Source organism: Dipodomys spectabilis, unplaced genomic scaffold (assembly GCF_019054845.1).
Source record: "Dipodomys spectabilis isolate Male_0828 unplaced genomic scaffold, ASM1905484v1 ptg000071l, whole genome shotgun sequence".
NCBI lineage: Eukaryota > Metazoa > Chordata > Mammalia > Rodentia > Heteromyidae > Dipodomys > Dipodomys spectabilis.
Genome location: NW_024870748.1, coordinates 2,600,165 through 2,622,529, shown reverse-complemented (window position 1 = coordinate 2,622,529; position 22,365 = coordinate 2,600,165). Strand labels below are relative to the sequence as shown.

Genomic DNA, 22,365 nt, shown 5'->3' with positions numbered 1-22,365 from the left:
TTAGGTTACATTTTACAAAATGAGTATGTAGAGACAGCTACTTTTCTACCCAGACATCCATGTATTCATCCTGCCTTTAGGGAAACAGCTGGATAAGACTGTTATCTTTTAAGGCTAAGAGATCAATTTTATTATCATATTATTTTTCTTCATTTGCACCATAGCTGAATCAGCCATAACATAGGCTGGGAAGTTTTGATTGGCAGTGGTAACCAGGTTTGGTTGGACCCTAGAATGAAACCATCTTCCATAGTCCCTGCATGAGACCCTTAAGGTGATTGAGTCCATTCATATATGCCCCGATTGTACAGTCTTGCCCCTTTCAAGGAAGATTCTAAATTCCATTTCAATTTGTTTGCTTTTTTAACTGCAAAGATTCAGGCACAGATATAAAATGTCAAGATTTTTTTCTGTTGTCAAAAGGAGAGCCACAGTTTTAAAAGTACAAAAACGAAAGGGCAGATGCCACTTATTAAATTATTAGCGTTTTTGTTTTGATTTGAAAGAGGTTGACATTTTAAGCAGCCATTTCTTTTTCACTCACTTTTATTGGCATGTATGGATTGTCTATTTCAAATGCCTGTCATTGACATTAAACACAAAGTGGGAAATGACCTCACTGGAGCTAGCCCCCCAACTGTGTGATCCCAGTCCTGTAGGCTCTTATGATTTGGTTCACACAGACTTCAGAATGGGGAAGCCATTCAGATAGTAGGTTTTGAGGGCCACCTGAGTTTCACAAATGTGTTCTCTGAACTCCTAATTCTCTGAATTAATAATGACTTTTTAGGTAATAATTATTTCTGCATACCAAGTTACTTCTGGAGATGTTTAATAGCTTTATTGAAATACAATTCACACTATAAAATATATCAATTTTTCGAGGATATATCAAATGTTTGAGTTTTTGGAAACTATCACCAAAATCCAGTTTTAAAATATTTTAACCACAGCAAAAAGATCATACCCTTTCCCAGAGCCCCACTAAAAGCTCTTTCTTTACTTTTCTGATAATTTTATTCTGGGAAAGAAGCTTTACTTTGAATAATTTTTAAAGCAACATTTGTTCATTTTATTACTGATCTGTATAGGCATTGTATATCTAATCAACTGGTTACACTTGCCAGAAAAAAAGAGCTGAAGCTAGTTTTGCCATTCCATTTCAGCCTGACCTTGGACACAAACAGCTGTCATGGGACATTTATGAAGTCTAAATTCTACCCCCAAAGGCAGTTTTAGAAGTAGGAATATTAAGTGTAAGGAAGCATCTTTGGGGACTCCAATTTGGAAAGCAGTGCTCTTTCCCCTCAGGTCAGATGGTCTTTTCTGACCAATTAAGGCAAGAGCAAGGTCTTTCCAAATCTCCCCTCTCCATGTCTTCCCCCATGGGATGGAGGAATAACTCTTTAGGCATACTGCTTTTTATCTGAGACATAGTAGATTAGAAACAATCTTCCTCCAATTTGTTCCTACTAGTTAAAAAGACATATAAAATTAGACTGGATGTCTGCTGCCATTCTATTCTTCAGTTTCTCTTTGACTCTAAAAGCATTATGTAGGGGGTAGTTTCCATTAGGCAATGTTTTCAGACCATTTGTCATTTCAGCTGCAGCAATTATTTTTACCTAACAATTAACTGGTTTTGTGAAGAAAATTTCCACCAATATTATGCCTATTATATGTATAGACTATACTTTCACCAAGATAAAAACACTAGGAACTTGTATTTTCACCATTATTTCTTTACAATGTATTCTTGTAGTGGTTATAGAGAAACTTGGTTTTAAAATTATGGGGGAAAATGTGCATAGAATTCTACTACTTCCAAACCTAGCATATCTTTTATCAAACATATCTCCTAATGTTTCCTACTACTCAAATGTTTAAAATCATTAGAACAATCCAGAATACTAATTAGGCATCATCATCTGTGTGAAATGAATAAAGAATTTTTTAAAAAAACTTGGCCTTCATGATCTGCTAGTAGTTTGTCACAAAATGGTTTTATAGGGAGGGGAAGTAAATTCCATTGAGCACACTGGCGTATCTCCCAGTTTGTGTTTATATCCTCTCAGTCAAGTAGTAAGAGAAATATGTATTGTGCTCCTTGTTCATAAGTCTGAAAAATGGTTTCTTCTTTGAAACAAGCATAAAGCACCACCCTCTGCCTTCCAAGGAGAATTTTATTTTAAACTTATTTGCAAGCCTCAGAAGAACTTCTGAGCAAGGTAGCAGGAGGGTATGAGTAGTGTGCTTACTTTTTTTCTCCTACAAAACAGACAGCTTTCTGGCAGAAGAAGTAAAACTTAAAGATGAAAATGTGCACCAAGCCACATTCAAAAGGATTTCACTCTTGACTATAAACATGACACCCTGTCCTTAGCAGGAAGTTGGTCTTCATGTAAAAAAAACAAAACTGTATGTTTTCCTAGGATCTTTTTATTCTATTTTCAAAATCAGCATGTGTGGCAGAATAAACTGGAAGGGAGGCAACAGTAATTGATTAAGATTCCCAGAAACATGAACAAAATATTTTCAGGGCAACCTTTTCAAGAATGATTGGTGTTTAAATCATTGTTGCTAGATGGTATGGACTGGTTCTATGTAATGGAAGGTTAAACAGATTCTTGAAACAACAAAAACACCCTTCAAAATGATCTATTTTTCCAAGGCAGTACAAAAGGGGTTTTCCCATTTTTGTTTTGATTGCTTCAGCTTTAAACAGGAATGGTAATTTCACTACACGGGCACTTTAGTACCTTGCATGAAAGCAAGACATCAATTGTTGAGATGTAATCAGAAAGTACATTGCTTTATGTTTTATTTCCTTTAATCATTCTTCTTTTTTGATGGAGTACTGGGCTTTCTAATCGAAAAGAGGAGTTTTAGAATTGCAAGCTTAGAAGAATGGGTTAGAATAGCCATCTTTAGTTTTTAAATTGCCAGGAGCCTGGTAATAACATGTCATTTTGAGGGTAATTGTTAACTATACTGTTATATTGATATAAAAATGGAGATCTACCTGTGAAAAATAGATGTTAATAGCAAATCTTACTATTTCCAAGCTAATAATTGGAAACGTTTTTGAATTGTGTACCCTATAGTGCACTGCTGAAATACTGACATGTTACAAACTGGCTTTCTCATTTATTAAGGAACATATCATAGTCTCATTGGTAGACTATTCAGTTCACAATCATCAGAAGATTTCTTTTCAGTGATGTTGTGTGAATATCCTTTCAGTTATTATCCACCTCCTCCTAGATCATTTAAATTGCTGCATTGATCACACTTCAATTAAATATTTTGGGGAAAGTGGAATTCATTCCTGTTAAGATTACTTAAATATTACAAGTTTTAAATTTTCTTAAAAGCTCAAGTAATAAATTATTTCATAAGTTATTTCATAGTTTTGAAAAAACAATTTGTTAATATGGAAAGTCACAGATGCAATTGGCAAATTATATATTTAAAAAGGTAGCCAGGCCAGACTAGGCACTGGTGGCTCATGCCTATAATCTTAGCTACTCAGGAGGATGAGATCTAAGAATCACAGTTCAAAGCCAGCCTAGCCAGGAAACTATGTGAGACTCTTTTTTGGAGGGTGAGGAGTGTTGTAGGGCTGAAACTCAAGGCCTAGTCACTGTACTTGAGTTTTTTTGCTCAAGGTTAGTCATCTACCACTTTGAGCCACAGCTTCACTTTCAGTTTACAGGTGGTTAATTGGAGTAAGAGTCTCAGTGCACTAGCCTTGAGCATGTAAGCTCAGGGACAGTGCTCAGGCCCTGAGTTCAAGCCCCAAGTCTAACCCCCCCCTCCCAGAAAAAGTAGAATCACCCTGAAAGAGAAAGTAAAAGTATATAAATTTTAAAGCCAAAGATTATATGATAGGTGGGATATCTGGTTCCCTGAAGGCCCTTTCCAATTGTATATTGGTTCCCTTGTATGCATGTTTTACCCTTTTATTTGTTTTTTATTCCAACAATGTTCCTATCTCAGAGTAATCAATAATTCTATTATAAGGCTTTAGGACTAAAAGCCAGAAGAGAACTGAGGAAGACATTTCGGGAAGTGTTTAGGGAGAGTAACAGGCAGTCCAAGGAGATAAATAGCAAGAGGCAACAGGAAAAGCATAAGGCTGCTCAGTGTAACTGCATTCATTCATTTGCTGTCAGTTATTTCAATCTGATGCATTGGCATGCCTTCTCACAACATGGATGGTTTCCCTGCCCTGGCTCATTCTGGACTGACTTGAGCTATTTAGTACAGCACTCCTTGTTCCTTGGATTCTCTGCCCAAGCTCAGCAAGTTTGCAAAATCATTAGGTTGTGTACAAGGAAACAAGAGACTCAAAGCCTATATTCAACATTTGCTGAGCACTTGTAATGACTTGGCCACAAGGATTGGCACTAAAATGCAGAAAAGAATAAGACAGAGGGTCTGCCTTCGAGGAGCTCTTTCAGGTTCTAATGGAGAAGACAGAAGAGTAATGAAAACTGTTTCATACAATGTAAGTGTTGTAATACAGCTTTGGAAAACAAACTATGGGTATACAAAGAAGGGATGACTGACTTCTTGGCTAGAACATTTGAGCTGAAATTTGAAGGATAGGTAGATGTTCCCCAAGCAGACAACAAGAAGAGGGCATTCAAGATAGAGGGAATAAAGAACATGTGCCCAAAAAAAGCCAAGAGGAATGGATGTCTGTAAAACTATTAGTAGCTTGCTATGGCTTTTTCACAAGATACAAATGAGAGTGCAATGAGATAGGAGACTGAAGAGGTAGGAAAGGGTCAAATCATGAAGGACTTTGTGTTTCTTAACAAAAAAGAATGTGCCCTTTATCCTACAGGGGATATGGAGGTCTTGAATGGCATTAAGCCACAGATAAATGACCTCTGTGGCAACAGTGTGGACAATGGTTTAGAGATCGGCGTGCATGAAAACCAAGAAGCCAAGAAGTTAAGGAACACTGAACTGAACTGGAATGCAGAAGAAAAACTTAGTTTCAATATATTTAAAGGATAGGCTCAATGGGAATTAGAAAATAATTAGGTTTAGAAAGTGAAAGGAAAAAAGTCATGGTAATGATCAGATTTCCGATTTAGGTAACTATATGACAGAGCTACCACTCATGGGATCAATAGGAAACACAGGAGGAAGAGAAGCATTTGGAAGAGGTTGCAGAAAAATAAGTTTACTTATTATTTTCCAAACTTTTTTGAGTTTAAAGTACCTATGTGGCCTCTAAGTAAAGGAATGTAGTAGGAAATTGCATATCAAATGAAAACTCTGGACAAAAGAAAGTTTTAGTATATAGAGATGTGAGTTAAAGTTGTGGGTATGGATAAAATTTCCCCAACAAAATGACTTCAAAGCATTTCCATAAGTCAGTATCTCTATTTCCTGCACTGATAATAGTGAGATGTGGTCCAAAAGAGTGGAAAATTCAAGTCACTTTCACATATTATTGAAGCGCATTCTAGCAATAGAATTTCTTTCCTTCTCACAAAAATAGATTGCCTGCCCGATTGTGTTTTGCTAAAGTTAATATTAAAGTTGACTGACACTCACTTTTAAAGAACCAGTTGCATACTGAGGGCAATTTGAAATCAGACAAGTGTGTGCTAGGCATCCGGACATAATTCTGCCAGAGATGAAAAATTAGCCACAGAAGATTGCCAGGGCCCAGAGTGAACAGAATATTGTTAGAAGTTAGTTATCAAATATTTTATTGAGATGTTCACACTGAACTTTAGATATACTGATTCTTTCTTTCCTCTTCACATATAGACAAACTGAGGTAAAGTATTATGGTACTATTTTGTGGTTATACAGTTAAACAAAACTAAGGGCAGTGCATTTCACTCTCAGGTTCTCTTATTTTGGCAAAAATTCCTTCCTATTCTGAACAATTAGGGCCAAATTTAAATTTTACTGAGATTGATTATTGTATGGTAACTGCCCTTTTCATTCTCTCTTTTTTCCCCTTGTGCCTAGGAATCATACATAAAGGGAATGGGGAAAATATGTTCATTTCCCAGCAGCCCCCAGTCATAGCAACTATAATGGGTAATGGACACCAAAGGAGTGTAGCCTGCACTAACTGCAATGGCCCAGCCCACAACAACAAACTCTTTGCTCCTGTAGCATTAGCTTCTGGCCCTGATGGTAGTGTGTATGTTGGTGACTTCAATTTTGTAAGGAGAATATTTCCCTCAGGAAACTCATTAAGCATTTTGGAATTAAGGTAAGTCTTTTCTAATCTCTACATTTACATAGTGGATAAAGAAAACAGCAAGAATAAGATAACATAAAGAGACAAAGTATTGCCAAAAAGTCAGAAAATTCATTTGCCTACAAATGTACCACAGAGTTAAGATGCAGGGATACTAATAATGGTCAACATACCCATTCCTCCTATGAAAGAGCCTTTGAGCACTGCTTTACAGAACTAAGAAGTGTTGACATCCTTGTATATAAGACCTCCCCTATCTAAACTGCTGTCTCTGACCAGAATCTCAATACTTCCAAGCACCCAGTTAAGTCACTCACTCATTGCTGTTCACTACAAAAACTAATAAATACTGTCTATTCCCTTATAACAGGTAGAAGTATTGCCAGATCCAAAAGGTTACACATTCCCATATTTTTTGAAGTAGTCATTTATAAAGAAGAAATGGATGTCTATTCTTTCATGGCATAATAAGGAAGGAAGAACGAGTTCTTTACCTATACAAGCATAAGTCCATGAAGATTAGAAAACATTCATCTTCAGATTTTCTTTTACTTTTTAAAATTGTGGAGTAGGATGAGTCTTCACTGGCCTCCTGTTTGGCAAGTTTGCAGCCTTTACCACCCACTTTACCAAGACCATCTGGGTTATTGAATCCCTCATCATCTTTTTAAAACTTTGCACATACTACTTATACAAAAAGGTTGCATTCTGTTATTTCCATATGTGCATATAAATCAAGTTCACCCATTGCATTTACTCCCTTATCCCTTTTTGTTATGACTTTAATGGGTTTCATTACTCTACTAACAATGCATAAATGTAATTTGATCATTTTTGCCCTCATAGTGCTTTCTCCTTTTCCCTTGCCCTCTCCAGTTTATTCTCCCAATAGTCCCACATTTATGTTCAAGTCTTTCTTTTTCTTTCTTGTTTTTTAGAGCTAGATTCTGTATATGAGAGAAAAAATGCAATATATTTCTGAGTCTGGTTTGTTTTGCTTAACATAATAATCTCCAGTTCTATCCTTCCATCTGTTGTTTCCTGAAAGAAACATAATTCCATTTTTCTTTATGGATAAATTATTCATATAACATAACACATAAATGTTATATATGTGCATATATGTATATACATGCATGTGTATATGCATAAATAACACATGTGTGTTATATATAGCATATGTAATACACATATATAATGAACACATACATGTATTATATATATATTATACACTTAATGTATATGTGTGCTATATAAAATATGTATAAATAAAACACTTTTTTCTTTTCCATTCTCCCATTGATGGGCACCTAGACTGATTTTGTAGCTTATCAATTGTAAATACTGCTTCTATAAACATAGATTCAGGAATCTCTATTACATGTTGATATTTGCTCAAGAGAGCTAGAGCAAAATCATATGGTAGCACTACTTTCATTCCTTTGAAAACCTCCATACTGATTTCTGTAGTGACCATATTAATTTAAATTCTAACAGAGTAAGAATAACTTCGCACATACACATCTTTCACAGCTAACAGCACTTGTATTTGTTTCTTTGATGATAGCCTGGTATAAGATAGAATCTTAAAGCCATTTTGATTTGCATTTTCTTTATGGCTAAGAATGTTGAGCACTTTTTCATGTATTAATTAATCTTTGAATCTTCTTACTCTGTTCAAGACAGTTTTTTGAGAACATAAAAAATTTTAACAACTTTTTGTAAGGACTTCACACTTTTTATATTCCATAACCCAAACTTACATACAGATTACAACTAAATCAACCATGGCTTAATCAGTTTATTTCTTCCCGTGCCTCTTTAAAGCTATGAGATCATGTATGGGACCTCTGAAGTTCAGGAAAAACAAACTATCCTCTTCTATTTCATTAGGGATAAACCTGATTTTGATCCCCTAGGTAAACTGGTAGAGACTTCCTTCTAAATGATATGACAGCATTATACCTGACACATGTCTGTGGAAATTGAAGCTAAAAGTTTGTCTATATTGCACAGGATTTTTGATATTGTATATTAACAATTCCATAAATGAATTTTTGGTGGAGTATCTCCTCCATGAGCTTAAAAATAATAACTAAGAGAGCAGATATGTTGATAGAACAACTTGTATGTACAAAACACTATCAAGTCCAATCAGAACACATGCGAAGCCTAAGTCATTATTATTTAACACTTATGCTTACAATAGCATGGAAATTTGAATTTATAAGTCCATTTCTTGAAATTTTTCAGATTTTCATGCTTACTTTGAAATATACCTTCCTTTTCTCAGAGTAACTGGGGAAATCTAACTGGGGAAATCTAGTCCCAAGCCCCCCATCCATTTTTTCACATTAATTCACTCCAGTATTAATACATTCCTTAATTATAATTGCAAACGCTGTCACAGGGAAGAAAGCTGTTAAATCCCTTTGCTAATAAAAACCAGACCGTAAAGTTAAGACTTTACAAAGACATAGCACATCTAGAAAGTCTAGAAATGCACTACTTCATATTACCCTATCCTAATCAGGGAGTTGTCATCTCCAGTAGTATATCTCTTTGGGCACCTATTTACTGGAAAGTCAACAGGAAGGCGAAAAAATGGTTGCATGGCTGAGTTAAGAAATGATTTACATAATAGACTACACTGTTTCCAAAAACCCTACAGGTAGTCTAGATGCATGATGCCAAACATGCATGGAAACACTGAATAATTTATTCAATACTGAGCATTTTCAGTCATGTGGATATTGGCTGTGAAGTAAAGATCTTGTTTGCAAAGTTAACCTTATAAGGGACATACCATTCCTATATAGCTAATTCCTCAAAAGAAATGTAATTCCTCAAAGGAAAAGTAATAAAATTACCTATATAAGCAAAACAAAACATGATCTTAATATAAGGAAACCCCAGCTAAGGTTAGTCCCTTTTTGTAATTTAAATATAAATTTACTTAAGGTAGAGGAATTGTCATTAACTGATGAGATGCTCTCTTGGTCAAGAATCCTTAATGGATTAACTAGTATATGCCTGAGTCAAGCAGAAAAGGTCAGATAAGTTGATGTTAGGGAAATGAACCCTAAGATATGTATTCAAATGTTTTTTTTTCTTTCATGCGATTGTTTCTAACACATTTATAAGATTATTTCTTTGTTGCTTTGTATGTCCCTCCCCCATGGTATAACCCCTGCTTTCACTGTATTTGATGTCGGTATAATTTGTGGAGGGGAAGGGAAAAAACAAATCATTTAAATAGGGATAGAGGTGGCACCATTGCAACAATGAGACGTACAAGTCGTTATGTCGAAAATGAACTTTACAACTTTGGTGGTGGGAGGAGGAGGGTTGGGTAGGGGGGCGGGGGGAGGATGGGAAGGGATGGGAAGGGGAAACAAAGGAGGAGGCTACAATGCTTGATTATCTGGTCCATGTAATTGTAACCCCTCTGTACAGTATTTTCACAATAAAAGAATTTTTTTTAAAAAAAAGAATCTTTAACAGTTCACATCTTGCATCTTAGTCCTTACAGACTTCAACACAAAGTCTTTTGAAGTATAAAATACAAAAATTGGGACCTTAATTGCAAATTACTTTTTCAGTATGAATAAAAATTAAATCCAGGCACAGTAGCTATACTTGAGGAAGCAAAGATCAGGAGGATTGCAGTTCCAGACGAGCTTAGTCAAAAATGTTCATGAGACTCAATCTTCAGTAATAAAAAGCTAGACATGCTTATCATTATAGCTACACAGGAAGCATAAACAAGAGCATCTCAGTCCAGGCTGGGCTGGAATAAAGAAGAGCTTATTTGAAAAGCAAGAAAATTTATTTTCAGGCAATTTGAAATGTTTTACAACACAATGTGTTATTACTCCATAACACTGCTTTCTCTCATGTGACAGTGCTTTAAATGAATAGGCATGTACACCCATAAACTCATACACTCTGATTCTCAATTAGCCTATTTCATATATATATATATATATATATATATATGTATATATATACATATATATATATAGATATGATACAGTACAGAGGAGTTACAGTTACAAGAGTAATGTAATGAGTATATTTCCCATGGAGCCTTGTTACCCGCTCCTTTGTTTGTCCCCTCCTCTCCTTTCCCTCTCCACTTCCCCAACTCCTCCTCCAACCCCCAAAATTGTAAAGTTTGTTGTCAACATAGCGTCTTGTACATCTCATTGTTACAAAGAGTCAAACTGTATCCTTCTTTCAGCATTTTGTTATTTCCCTTCCCCTCCCCAAATTAGAAAAATGTATACAAGATGCAGGACACCGGAATCAAATACAGTGAAAACAGGGGTTATATCATGGGGGAAGAATATACAAAAGAAACAAAAAATCACATAGTACATTAAAAACAATGACAAAGAAAAAACCTTTTGTGTCCCTGTCTTGGCTTTCATTTCACTTAGCATCATCTTATATGGTCATATGTACAAAACTTTTGACCTTTTCTGCTTGTCTGGTAAGATTATCCTAGATGCCCTTCTGTAGATGAATGGTTCAAGAAAATGTGATATAGATAGATATAGATATAGATATAGATATAGATATAGATATAGATATAGATATAGATATAGATATATAATGGAATTCTGTGCCTCCATCAGAAAGAATGGCATCACCCATTTGTTTAGAAATGGAAGACTTGGAAAAAACTATATTAAGTGAAGTAAGCCAGACCCAAAGAAAGAAATATAGATTCCATTATTTCCATTATAGGCAGTAACTACTTTACGTCTAGGATAATCTTACCTATCTGGCTTATCTGAGATGTGAACCTTTAGACTTGCTTAACAATTTTTGTTACTTTTAGACCTCTTTAAGAGTCTATGTGCCAGACGCCCATGGCTCACACCTGTAATCCTAGCAACTCTGGAGGTTAAGATCTGAGGATCGTGGTTCAATCCAGCCTGGGCAGTAATGTCTGTGAGACTCATCTCCAATTAGCCACCAGAAAACCACAAGTAGCACTGTGGTTCAAGTAGTAGAGCACTCGTCTTGAGCTGAATTGCTGAGGGATAGTGCCCAGGCTCAGAGTTCAGGCCCCATGACCGACAAAAAAAAAAAAAAGTCTATATAAGGTGCTGAGCCCTCTCCCTGGAAAGAATATCTTACCTGAAATTGCTCACGATTCAAGGGGCCACATTTCACATCCCTTGACACCCCTATACTATGCCAGCAACCTGTCCCTAAAGTGAAGCTCAATTATATCAATTATAGATTCACAGTTAAAATCTCCCACTAGATTAAATTCAAAGAGAAAATAGTTCTCCCTTCTCTAGTCCAACACTCCTATGACAGACCTCATAGAAATAAGCTGATTGAATATACATGATCATTTTTATCTAACTGACAACTCCCTCTTTGAATATAGCTAAAAATACCAAACCAGGTTATGTTGGCAAATATTAACTTTCATATTTACCCAAAAATTTATAGAGTTCTTATCAGATTCACTTATTTATCAAAAGCATCTATCCTAATCCTAATTGACTCATATATAACTTGTGGCTTTATATAGTTATGTAACTCTTTCAGACTTAAACTTTCTATGGAGCAACAAGTTAGTTTAAGACGGCCATACTATCTTAAGAACCATAATGTGTATTGAAGTTTACTGTGTTCATACAAACTTAATTTAGTACCAGTTTTGTTGTTATTCTTGTTAAAATCAGTTAATTTAATTTTGTCCACTCTGTGTACCTTAGTAATTTTACTTTGGTGAGTCAGTTTCCTTTGAAACACAGACTAATATAGTCATGATGTTATTGCTTATACTCAAAATAATAAATGGAGGAGTGAAATTAATAACAGTTTATTACACAGGACAGAGAATATCCAAGACTTGATCCTCTGTCAAATAATATCTTATGCATATTCATTGCTCTGTTCCCTACTTCCTGATTTATAAAATTGAATTCAAGTTCATATTTGATTACCACTTGTTTTGAGATCCACAAATGTACAGTTCTCAGATCAGATTGCAAAACATTCTGTTAGGATATAGTGTTTTTGGTTATTTCTTTCTTTTTCTTTCTTTATTTTTTAATTTTATTGTCAAGATGATGTGCAGAGGGGTTACAGTAAGGTAGTGAGTTTTACCAGAGTTAATATTTGAAACCAACCCAGATGCCCCTCAGTAGATGAATGGATCAAGAAAATGTACCATATATATATATATAAACAATGGAGTTCTATACTTCACTCAGAAGGAGTGGCAGTGCTCTATTTGTAAGGAAATGGAAAGACTTAGAAAAAAATCATATTAAGTGAAGCAAGCCAGACCCAAAGAAACATAGGTCCCATGGTTTCCCTCATTTGTAATAATTAGTATATGTCTAAGATAATCCTAGCAGATGAGCAGAATAGCTCAAACACTATGTACATATGACCATATATGATGATGTCAAGCGAAATGAACTCCAATACATGGATACATCTTATATTTCCTTCCCTTCCATGTTTTGTCTGATATATTGGTAAACTTGAACAACTCTAGATTCCAAGGTACATTTCAAAGATGGGAAGACTATGTATTTTTACACCTAAAGTTATATTAAACCTAAACTATCCCCAACTGATAGTTGTTCACATATCCTCAACATAACTTCATTTTTATTGGTTGCCAATCATTCATTCCCTCTAGCTGGTCCCCTATGGGCTGAACAGGAAGAGAAATTAGAAGTCAATGATGTCATTACTATTAGATATATGCCAATAGGAACATTTCTTATTATTATTTCCCTTTTGCTTGATTCCTGTGGAAATGTGCTTATTCACAAATTCACATTATAATGTTTCCTTCCAGTAGAAGATTGAGGTAAGATAATAAAGAAGTAAAGCTTATAAAATAATGTAATTAAAACTAAAGGAGTTTTAAAATACGTTCTCTGAAGACATGTTTCTTTTTTACTATTTTATATTAATTGTGTCAAGGAGTTTTGTTGTTTAATTCCCATACATGCACATACTGTTTCAATTATATTCACCCCCTATATTACTATCTTAAGATACATCCTTTCCTATGCAAGATAACTTAGGTCATGTTTTCCTTAGAGATTTGCATCTCATATTCAAGTATGCATTGATACGTATGTATATATGTACATACATACTAGCAGAGTGGAGGGGTGTCAAGGGAGGTGAAATGCGGCCCCTTAAATCATAAACAATTTGGGGTAATATATTCTTTCCTGGGTGAGCTCAGAGTCTTACATAAGTGTACATACATACATACATACATACAGACAGACAGACACAGACACACATTTTAGTAGCATAAAACTGATAACAGGTTTCTGATTTTAACAGCAGAAGGATCCATGAAGTTGCAAGGTCCAAAATCATGTCTAGTTCATGCCTGGCAATTTAAAATCTCTACACAGTTTGATTCCTTTTGATAACCAGAAACTTAAATACCTCTGAAGAAAGACCATTACAACTTTTGACTGCTCTGTTAAATTTTTTTCTATCTTATATTCAACTTGTCTGCTGTCTTAAAGCATCTAGTTAGTGCAGGCAGATGCTAACATCTGTAGCAGCACAGAAGTCACTTTCCTTTTTTGCTTGAGAAATTTTCACAAATATGAGTACAACTACCATAGATCCTTGCCTTTCTTTTCTTCAGTTCAAATAAGCCCAAGTCATTCAATTATTTCTCATCAGTTATGGTTGTTTCTTTTTTCTTTAGTCATAGCCTCAGGGCCACCTTTTCGTTTTCTAAAACTAATAGGTATAATTATATAAGTAAAAATAGAATATACCATATCAAGTTCTCTGTAAGAATTCAACTATGCAATATACCCTTGCTCCCCTCTCATTTTCTAATTTCACAACTCTATTAGAAAACCCATTAAGCATGACTGCAAGTGATTTAAATATTCTTCATCAAAACCTTGCACTGCTATTTTTTGGGGACTTCGTGATTCTCTGGATATTTATTTTGTCCTTCCCTTAAAATGACAGCAAAAAGAAAATGAGAGATTGGTAAATGCTTCTTAGTATCTTCAGTAATTTGAACTTGACAAATGTCAATGTGACATAAAAATTTCTCTAGAGATTTTACTGTGTCTTTTTCCATAACTAGTTAATAGTTCTACATTGTTCTCAGGACTTGACTCCTATCATTGATTATGGAGTGGACTTGGAATAATACACATCTAGGGCCATTTGGCCTGTTGAGAGGTAGTAGAATTTATAGAGCACTCAACTGAAGGAAGAAATGGATACTGGGCTTTGGAGAACCCTGAAAATAGCTTAGAAATGATTATGAACCATCATCTTGTCCTGGACACTAGAGCTACAAATGCTAGAAATACTAATTACAGATTAAATTTGTGGCTACTTCCCTCAGAGATTAAAAAGTGGTTATCAGTGGTACCCAAAGGTTCTTTATGCCTCACCCCTACATATCTTGTAGAGCCAAGCATGGTGGTACATACCTCTGATCCAGACTGAGGCAAGAGAATAGGAAATTCTAGGCCTGTCTATTCTACACAGTGAGATCCTGTTTCAATACTCAAAATGAGCTGGACACTGATGGCTAACACCTACAATCCTACCTACGCAGGAAGATGAGATTTAGAGGATTGAAGTTCAAAGCCAAGCCAGGCAGAAAAGCACACCAGAATAATCAGCAAAATTACAGATTAGAGGCATGATTCAAGTGATAGAGAAACAGCCACGAGCAAGGAAGCAGAGTGAGAGCTCAAGACCCTGAGTCCAAACCATAGTACCAACACAAGAAAAAGAAGCATCTTTGCTTGTTTTTCATAGGTTCTTAAGTTTCCACTATAAGAAATGTGCTCTTTTGAATTAAAACTTTATCCTTCAAGAGCTGCTAACATAAGAACTGTAGGATCAACCATCACGCTAAAATCATCCATTATTCCCTTGACAGGGGTTCATTTATCAGATTCCTTTTAAAAACTGGTATCCGAAAGCATGGGCCCTAAAATATAAAGGAATAAGGTGTGATAAATGTGAGGACCAGAGCTAGTGCATTATGGGAAGGTGTTCAGTATACAGTTGCTGGAGTTGGTTAAGTCAATGGTAAGCAAAGTTAGCAACGGACGTGAAGACTATAGTATGATGAATAGGAAAGGCAATCCATTGTTCAACACCAAATATTTCTGAAACAACATATAGAGACTATGTTAAATCTTTAGATTAATTTGAGGAGTACTATGGTTTGAGTTCCTCCGAAATTTATATCGAAATGTGCTGAAATACTCCAATACAATAACATTAAGAGGTGAAACTGAGAAGAAAATTAAGAACAGATAAAGGTTTACACCACACAGTTCATTATGACTCCTTTGATGCCAAGTCACTAAACAACAGTTCCATAGTAGACATGACTCCCTTTTATCATCCCTTACCACACAAAAATAAAAAAATATATGGCAGGCACAAAAGGACAAAGACATATGATTCTGTTTATGTAAAATATTCAGAATAGCAAATCCATACAGAAATTATGGGGGTTTTTTTTATCAATGTATATGCCTATTCAGGGACTTAAACTCAGGACCTCATGCTCTCACTTAACTTCTTCACTCATAGCTGGCACTCTACCACTTAAGCCACACCCCTCCACATTTAGAAATTTGATTTTTGTTACCTGGAGTTGAGGGAGTGGTAAATGGGGAATTGCTACTAGCAAATAGGCACAGCATTCCTTCATGGAATGATGAAAATGTTCTGGAATTGGATGATAGTAATGGTTGTACAATTCTCTACATATACTGGAAACTGATAAATTGTATTTTTAGAAGGGTGAATTTTATGGCATATAAATCATGCCTCAATAATGTTCTTTTAAGTTATAAAGGAAGAATAATAACCCTTTCCAACATCTGGATCTTGGGAGATTCAAAGAATAATATACAAACCCTATAATTAGGAGCATTTTTTGTTCTAAAAAGATTTGTGATTACACACCTTGCTCCTAAGTCATGACAGGCTTCAAATCAGTCAGTTGCTGGATGTTGATACTCACTGATGAGCCTAGGTACTAGTGATGAGCTCCCACACTGGCATCTCAGCATGTAGTCAGTTGCTACCTAGACAGCAGGCTGACTTTGGTGGCGGTTCAATACTAAATCCTTAACTAAAAGTAATTCTGAGACAGAACAAGGTCACACACTGGAAATAAATTCCGTCATTTTCACTTCCTCCCTCTGAGATGTTAATGAGAGAAGCTGCTCTGTGTAATATGGGACATCTTTCCAAATTCACAATGACATTTTTGGCAAGATCAGAAGCAGCTGCAAGAAAAATCAAGCTATTCCCCTCCTTACTCCTTGCCACCACCTAAGAACTTTAAAACCCTTGGTAACCAAAAAAATGATTTTATACCATGAGAATCTGTTACAAATGAATCTATGTTTTAATCACATTTTTCTATGATTTTTCACAACTAAACTTTCTTTGGGAGCATCAGTTATAATACAGTGATACCAATGAATCTCAAATACGCTTATCATTTAGAAGCCATAAAAACAAGCAAGTTTCTGTGGTACTACTGAAGGAAGAAACTGAAAAAGGTGCAAATGCCTAAGGCAGGTTTCTAATCAGAGCTATGCATCCTTACTGGTCACCCACAGAAAATCTACTGTTTTGAGATAGACAGAAGGAAAACTGAAAATTCAGTGGAAACTGACCTGTGCCCAGCTAGTAAAATCCCAGAAAGTTTTCTCTTTTTTTTGCCAAAACAGTTGAGTCCACTTTAACCTGTAGTTTCCAGTTAAATAACTTTGTATCTATTCTTTTTTCTGATGTTGCAGACATTTTTGAAATTTCACAAAACATTTTGTTATCTTCATGTTTCCAAATGACAGACTTAAAAGGATTTTAAAAATTAAAATCACAATAATTCACAGATGATTATAGCCTTTTAATTCTAGGCAGACTTGTACAGATTTCAACCTCTGGATGAAAAAGCCTCATACCAAGTTGCAGAGTAGAATGATGTAGGCAGTAATACACTGTGCCAAGAAGCTCACAGATCAGGAGTTGCCAGAGTATTCTGCTGCTGCTTCTCAGCTGACAATTCCATTTTGCCCATCCTTGTGACTCCCTTGGAGAATGGATAGGTGGAAGACCAAAAGATTTAATACTTGATATACATAATGTTTTATTAAACCTGTTTTGATGCAGGGGTTTTGTTGTCAGGGACAGTCTATCATGGTTTAACAGAAAACCCTTGTACTTTTATCTTCTTAAGAGGCTTAATATTGTTTTAAAAAACGAACACAGTAGACATCTCTAATCTCAGACATCAGATAAGTGGCTTAGGCTTGGGGTTGAGATGCCTGTCCAACATATGACTTGATAATAAAACACAGAGGTTTTATTTTTTGATAAAAGTAGTTAGGCCAGCAAGCTGGAGCCTACACAGTCATTTGCAATAACTGCTTTTTTAATGCCTAACCTCACAAGCTAGTTTTGTGTAAAACAGGATTCCCAGGCCCCACCCTCATATTAGGATTCTGACTTAGTAGAGAGATCCCAAAAAACTGTGTAGACAAAATCCATAGTTTATGAAAAACCTTTCTAAAAACTAGCTTCAAAACACTCTCACTCCACTTTGACATTTAGGAGAAGTGTGGGAGGATTGGATCTTTGGCTTGCACACCTAATGATCCCTTTTACTAAGTCCTAATTACTACAAGCTGAGTTAGGAATTTGCTGTGTCTGGTTACATTTCGTTTGTGGAATGATACTGATGACTGTCTGTTTGCTTTACTTGCTACTCCTGGACACATTGTGCACCCTAGAAACAGAGATACCAGACATAGGTAAGCAAATTATATGCATAGCTGCGTAATACCCCCTCTTGCCTAAAGACCACCCTAAATAACATGTTGACAGGGAAATTGCAATTCTTAAATATGGTTTAAGAAATCAGGCTGGGAATGGGGTTCAGGGATAGAGTGCTTACTTTGCATGCATGAGGCCCTGGGTTTGATTCCTCACCACCACATAAGCAGAAAAAACCGAAGTGGCACTGTGGGCTCAAGTGGTAGAGCTCTAGCCTTGAGGTGAAGAAGTGAGGGACAGCACCCAGGCCCAGAGTTCAGACCCCATGACCGACCAAAAAAAAATATGAAAATGAATCTGAACATTGTGATTGGGTAAGTGTCTTCCAAAAGAAGAGAGCCCTTCAACTAAGTAGGAATTTTCTGGAGGATCAGAACTTACATTAAAGCAAACAAAGTGAAAGATGACAGTTTGATACTTCATTTGGAAAGCAAGGCCATAAGTCTCATTAAGTTTTGCTAAGATGGTATCACAAATGAGTACACAAATTTAAACAGATTTGATATTTTCAAGTTGCAAGTATAGGGGGAGGATAATGTAACAATCTCCTTAGATTAAGCATACAGTTATCAAATTAGGAAACCATAACTAAGATAACTTTCTTTCCTTAACAGAAGATTGTATATGTTCATGTGATGATATGCTTTAATCAGACTCTTTTCTTTCATGTAACCTCATGGATTCTATTTATTCACACCAAAACCAAATAATAGAAAAACTTTAAAACTAACCATTTCTCATTTCTCAGTGATGCCACATAGCTCTGAAATTACTTATAACAAGTATTTCCTATTCCATTTGTTTATGCATTGCACTTCTTCTCAATTCCTAAATTGCAAGGAAGAAAACATAGTTCTCTCCCAAATGCCAATTGTCATCAAAATGGCATTATCAAAGTTTTTAATTTGAATATTGTTTGAGAGATGCAACTTCCTAAATGCCAATGCACAAGATCAACCTTGGTGCTTTAACATAACTAGTTTTTAAGCAAATTAAGGTGGTTGTGAAATTACTTACTGGTAATGTGTTGCACATTATTAACTATGAGTTAATTGCTTGTTTAACAATCTATGTGATTTTAACCAGCATGACCAAAGTGATCTTTTCTAAGTTGAAGACTACTTGAATGTACAACTAATGAAAAGGTACCAGTAAGTCTAAAACTTAGGTTACAAAAGAAATGTTTACACAACTCAAAATGCCATACGCACTAGGATATGAAAGATTAAGGTAAAACACCACATAGTGCAATGGTGTTTCTTTCTTGGCTGTAGCATGTTGGTTTTTTTAGAAAGTACAAAGAAATTGGCGTCAAAAGAGCTGAAGTGAACTTAGGAAATGACGAGAAATGACAAGACATTACATATCAACCTAGAGTATGTTCCTGACTGCTGACTGTCAAGAAAATAACATTAATCAGATTTGCATTTAGAATGTTGAGCATTCCATTTTCTGAAACATAGTACATAGGTTTGAGAATAGCCTCCCTGAGCAAAATAGAACATGTCATTCAGTTAAATAAAAGGCAAGAACACATTTTTTTTACACCTTCAGAACAAGAGTACTTTGAGGGTTTGCATACACAATCACTTATGATCTTACCTAATCTTAGTAATGGTAAAAAGAAAAAAAAATGTTAGTAAGGTGGAGGTAAAACCCCTTATGGTTTTGGGTTTCCCTAGATGAGATTGACGAGAATGCTAATTCTAACTTCCCTCACGGGCACATTGAGGATACTCAATAATGAATGAATGTAATGCATTCGAATGCACTTTTGTGTGAATAACATTTCTCTTGGAAAAATAGCCTATGGACTCTTCCTAAACAAAGCATGATTAATTTAGTTCAGTCGTAGCTCCACAAAATGGCTAGCAAAGTATTGAAATTTGTTTGGGGGAAAGATTGTGACCCATCTTTATTCTAAGAAGATCAAACATATTGGAGATACTTTATTCTGCATATAAAAATTAAACTATGTAAAAACTTCCCTCAACACCCTATGTAAGAAGCCTTTGCCACAGAGATGCCTTTATCTGGTAAAACTGCCAAGACAATTCCGGAGGCTGTTGGGGCCCTTTTCAGTTTATTTACAGCATCTGTCATGGTGGTTCCAGGGTTGAAGATGTCCCTGGAATCTATCTTACTTGATAAAGGTAAGTATTAAACACCTCAAATATTCCAGTTGGACCTGATTTTGTTTCCAATGAAAACTTGAGTCCTAAATTACCATTTACCAGCCTGATTACTATTAACATACATCAATATGTCTAAAGTACATATACAAGTAAGAACATGCTTGTCCTTAAAAGATTTCTTTCTTCTGATCACACTCTCCTCCATTTTGCTTGGCTAAGTAATGAAGTCCTGAACACTTTTGCATCTTAGTTTTATATCCTACAGTTCAGTACTCAGTGAACATTGAACTTTTCAGAAACCTGGCACCAAGGATATAGAGAAACATGGTTTGCTGCTTGCAAAGAGCTTGCAGACTATTTAGAGGGGGAAGGGAGATGTCAAAACATTTAGTGCTTACAATCAAGCACCTGAATCTTTGTTTCTAACACCATTCTTGACAAAAAGTCCCTGATGAAATGGCTGATTCTAGAATAGGGACATGTAGCATACATAATGACTGGAATATCTTCTTGTGTCAAAAATAAGTAGTAAACAAACCCACTACACCAGATTCACTCACACACACGCACACACACACACACACACACACACACACACTGACAGAGATATGGGAATGGAGTAAATAATCCAACAGAAAGAGCTCTCAGTGTTGAAAATTTAGCTTGAGCAACAAAGTAAAGTAAGATTGGATTTAATACAAAGTATTAAATGAATATCCATGATATATGGTCAAATTTATAAATAAGTGAAAAATGATAAAGCTCTTATTCAGAAGAATTCAAAATAGTTTACTTAGATACTCCATCCTTAAGGAGATGGAATGTAACTCCTTATTCCTTATGTGTTGTCTGTGTAAAGTTACTTCCATCTAAAGAGGAAAATATGAAAGTAAGAGAGGAAGAAAAACCTTACAGTGGAGAAAAACAGACTCAGCTAAGACATCAACCCCAACCAGTAAAAGCCATATTGATAGTTTGTACCTTTTATATGATTTGATTAAAATAGCACTTTATGGCTGGGAATGTGGCTTAGTGGTAGAGTGCTTGCCTAGCATGCATGAAGCCCTGGGTTCCATTACTTAGTACCACATAAACAGAAAAAGCCAGAAGTTGCATTGTGGCTCAAGTGGTAGAGTGGTAGCCTTGAGCAAAAGAAGCTCAGGGTCAGTGCCCAGGCCCTGAGTTCAAGCCCCAGTACGGGCAAAAATTAAATTAAATAAATATATAAAATAAAATGGCACTTTATCACTGTGGTCTTCCCTCAAAAGCCTACAACTCCCAATTATGAGAAAATAGACATTATAGACATATTTCAGAACAAAGGCATCCTATAAAGTACCTGGTCAACATTCATCAAAGCTGTTAACAGCATTAAAATACAAGAAAAACCTGAGAAAATATCACATCCCTAGAAGAGTATAAGAAGAGATCTTAACTAAATATTGTTGGTATCCTGGACAAGCTGTTGCACTAGAAAAAAAGACATTAGGTTAAAAAACTACAGAAATCTGAATAAGGCATCAATTTTGCTTAAATTTTGAAAACAGTACTAATATAATGCTGTGTTACTAGATTTCTAGTCCCTGCTCTCTGCTTATTTCCCTCCCTCTCTGTCTTCTGTCATAACAAGTTAACTTATGGTATCCATGTCCAGTTTATTTATCTGTCTTTGAGTTCCAAAAAGAAAACTTATATCTTACAAACAAGAAGTTTATCAGATCATAGCACAGTTCTAAAGCACATTGCAGGCACTTAGTATATGCTGTTTAATGAATTAATAAAAATAGAAAACAACTATGGAATTCAGGTGAGATATGATGGGATCTTAAACTAATGACAACAGAGGCAAAGAAAAATTAGAAATCTGGAGAAAAAAATCAGAGGGTAGAATTTTAAAAGATACTGTCTCACTAGATGTGAGAAATGCAGGAGAGAAGTTGGAAAAGAACAGCTTCTAGAATTTGACAAATAATTGGGTGGTAGGCAGATTTCTGAGCATTGAGCAAAATGGAGTGAAAAAAAATCCAACTGTCCTCCAAAGCTCTCATGACTTATGAGGGAGACACTTACACATAAATCAATATTTTAAGGTAATAGCTAATCCCCTTAAGCAAAATACAAATACCTCAAAGTAAA

At 35.5% G+C, this 22,365-nt stretch overlaps 1 protein-coding gene across 3 annotated transcripts in view; it reads left to right on the top strand.

Annotated features, from left to right (window-relative positions):
• Positions 1-22,365, top strand: part of Tenm1 (teneurin transmembrane protein 1) — a 599,693-nt gene that overhangs the window by 480,769 nt on the left and 96,559 nt on the right. For 2 of the 3 annotated variants that reach the window (XM_042682396.1, XM_042682394.1), the window contains exons 20-21: positions 6,001-6,250; positions 18,052-18,072. In XM_042682396.1, the coding sequence (XP_042538330.1) occupies positions 6,001-6,250; positions 18,052-18,072 (271 nt within the window). The remainder of the gene's footprint in view (positions 1-6,000; positions 6,251-18,051; positions 18,073-22,365) is intronic. The other variant, XM_042682395.1, reaches the window with a different exon arrangement.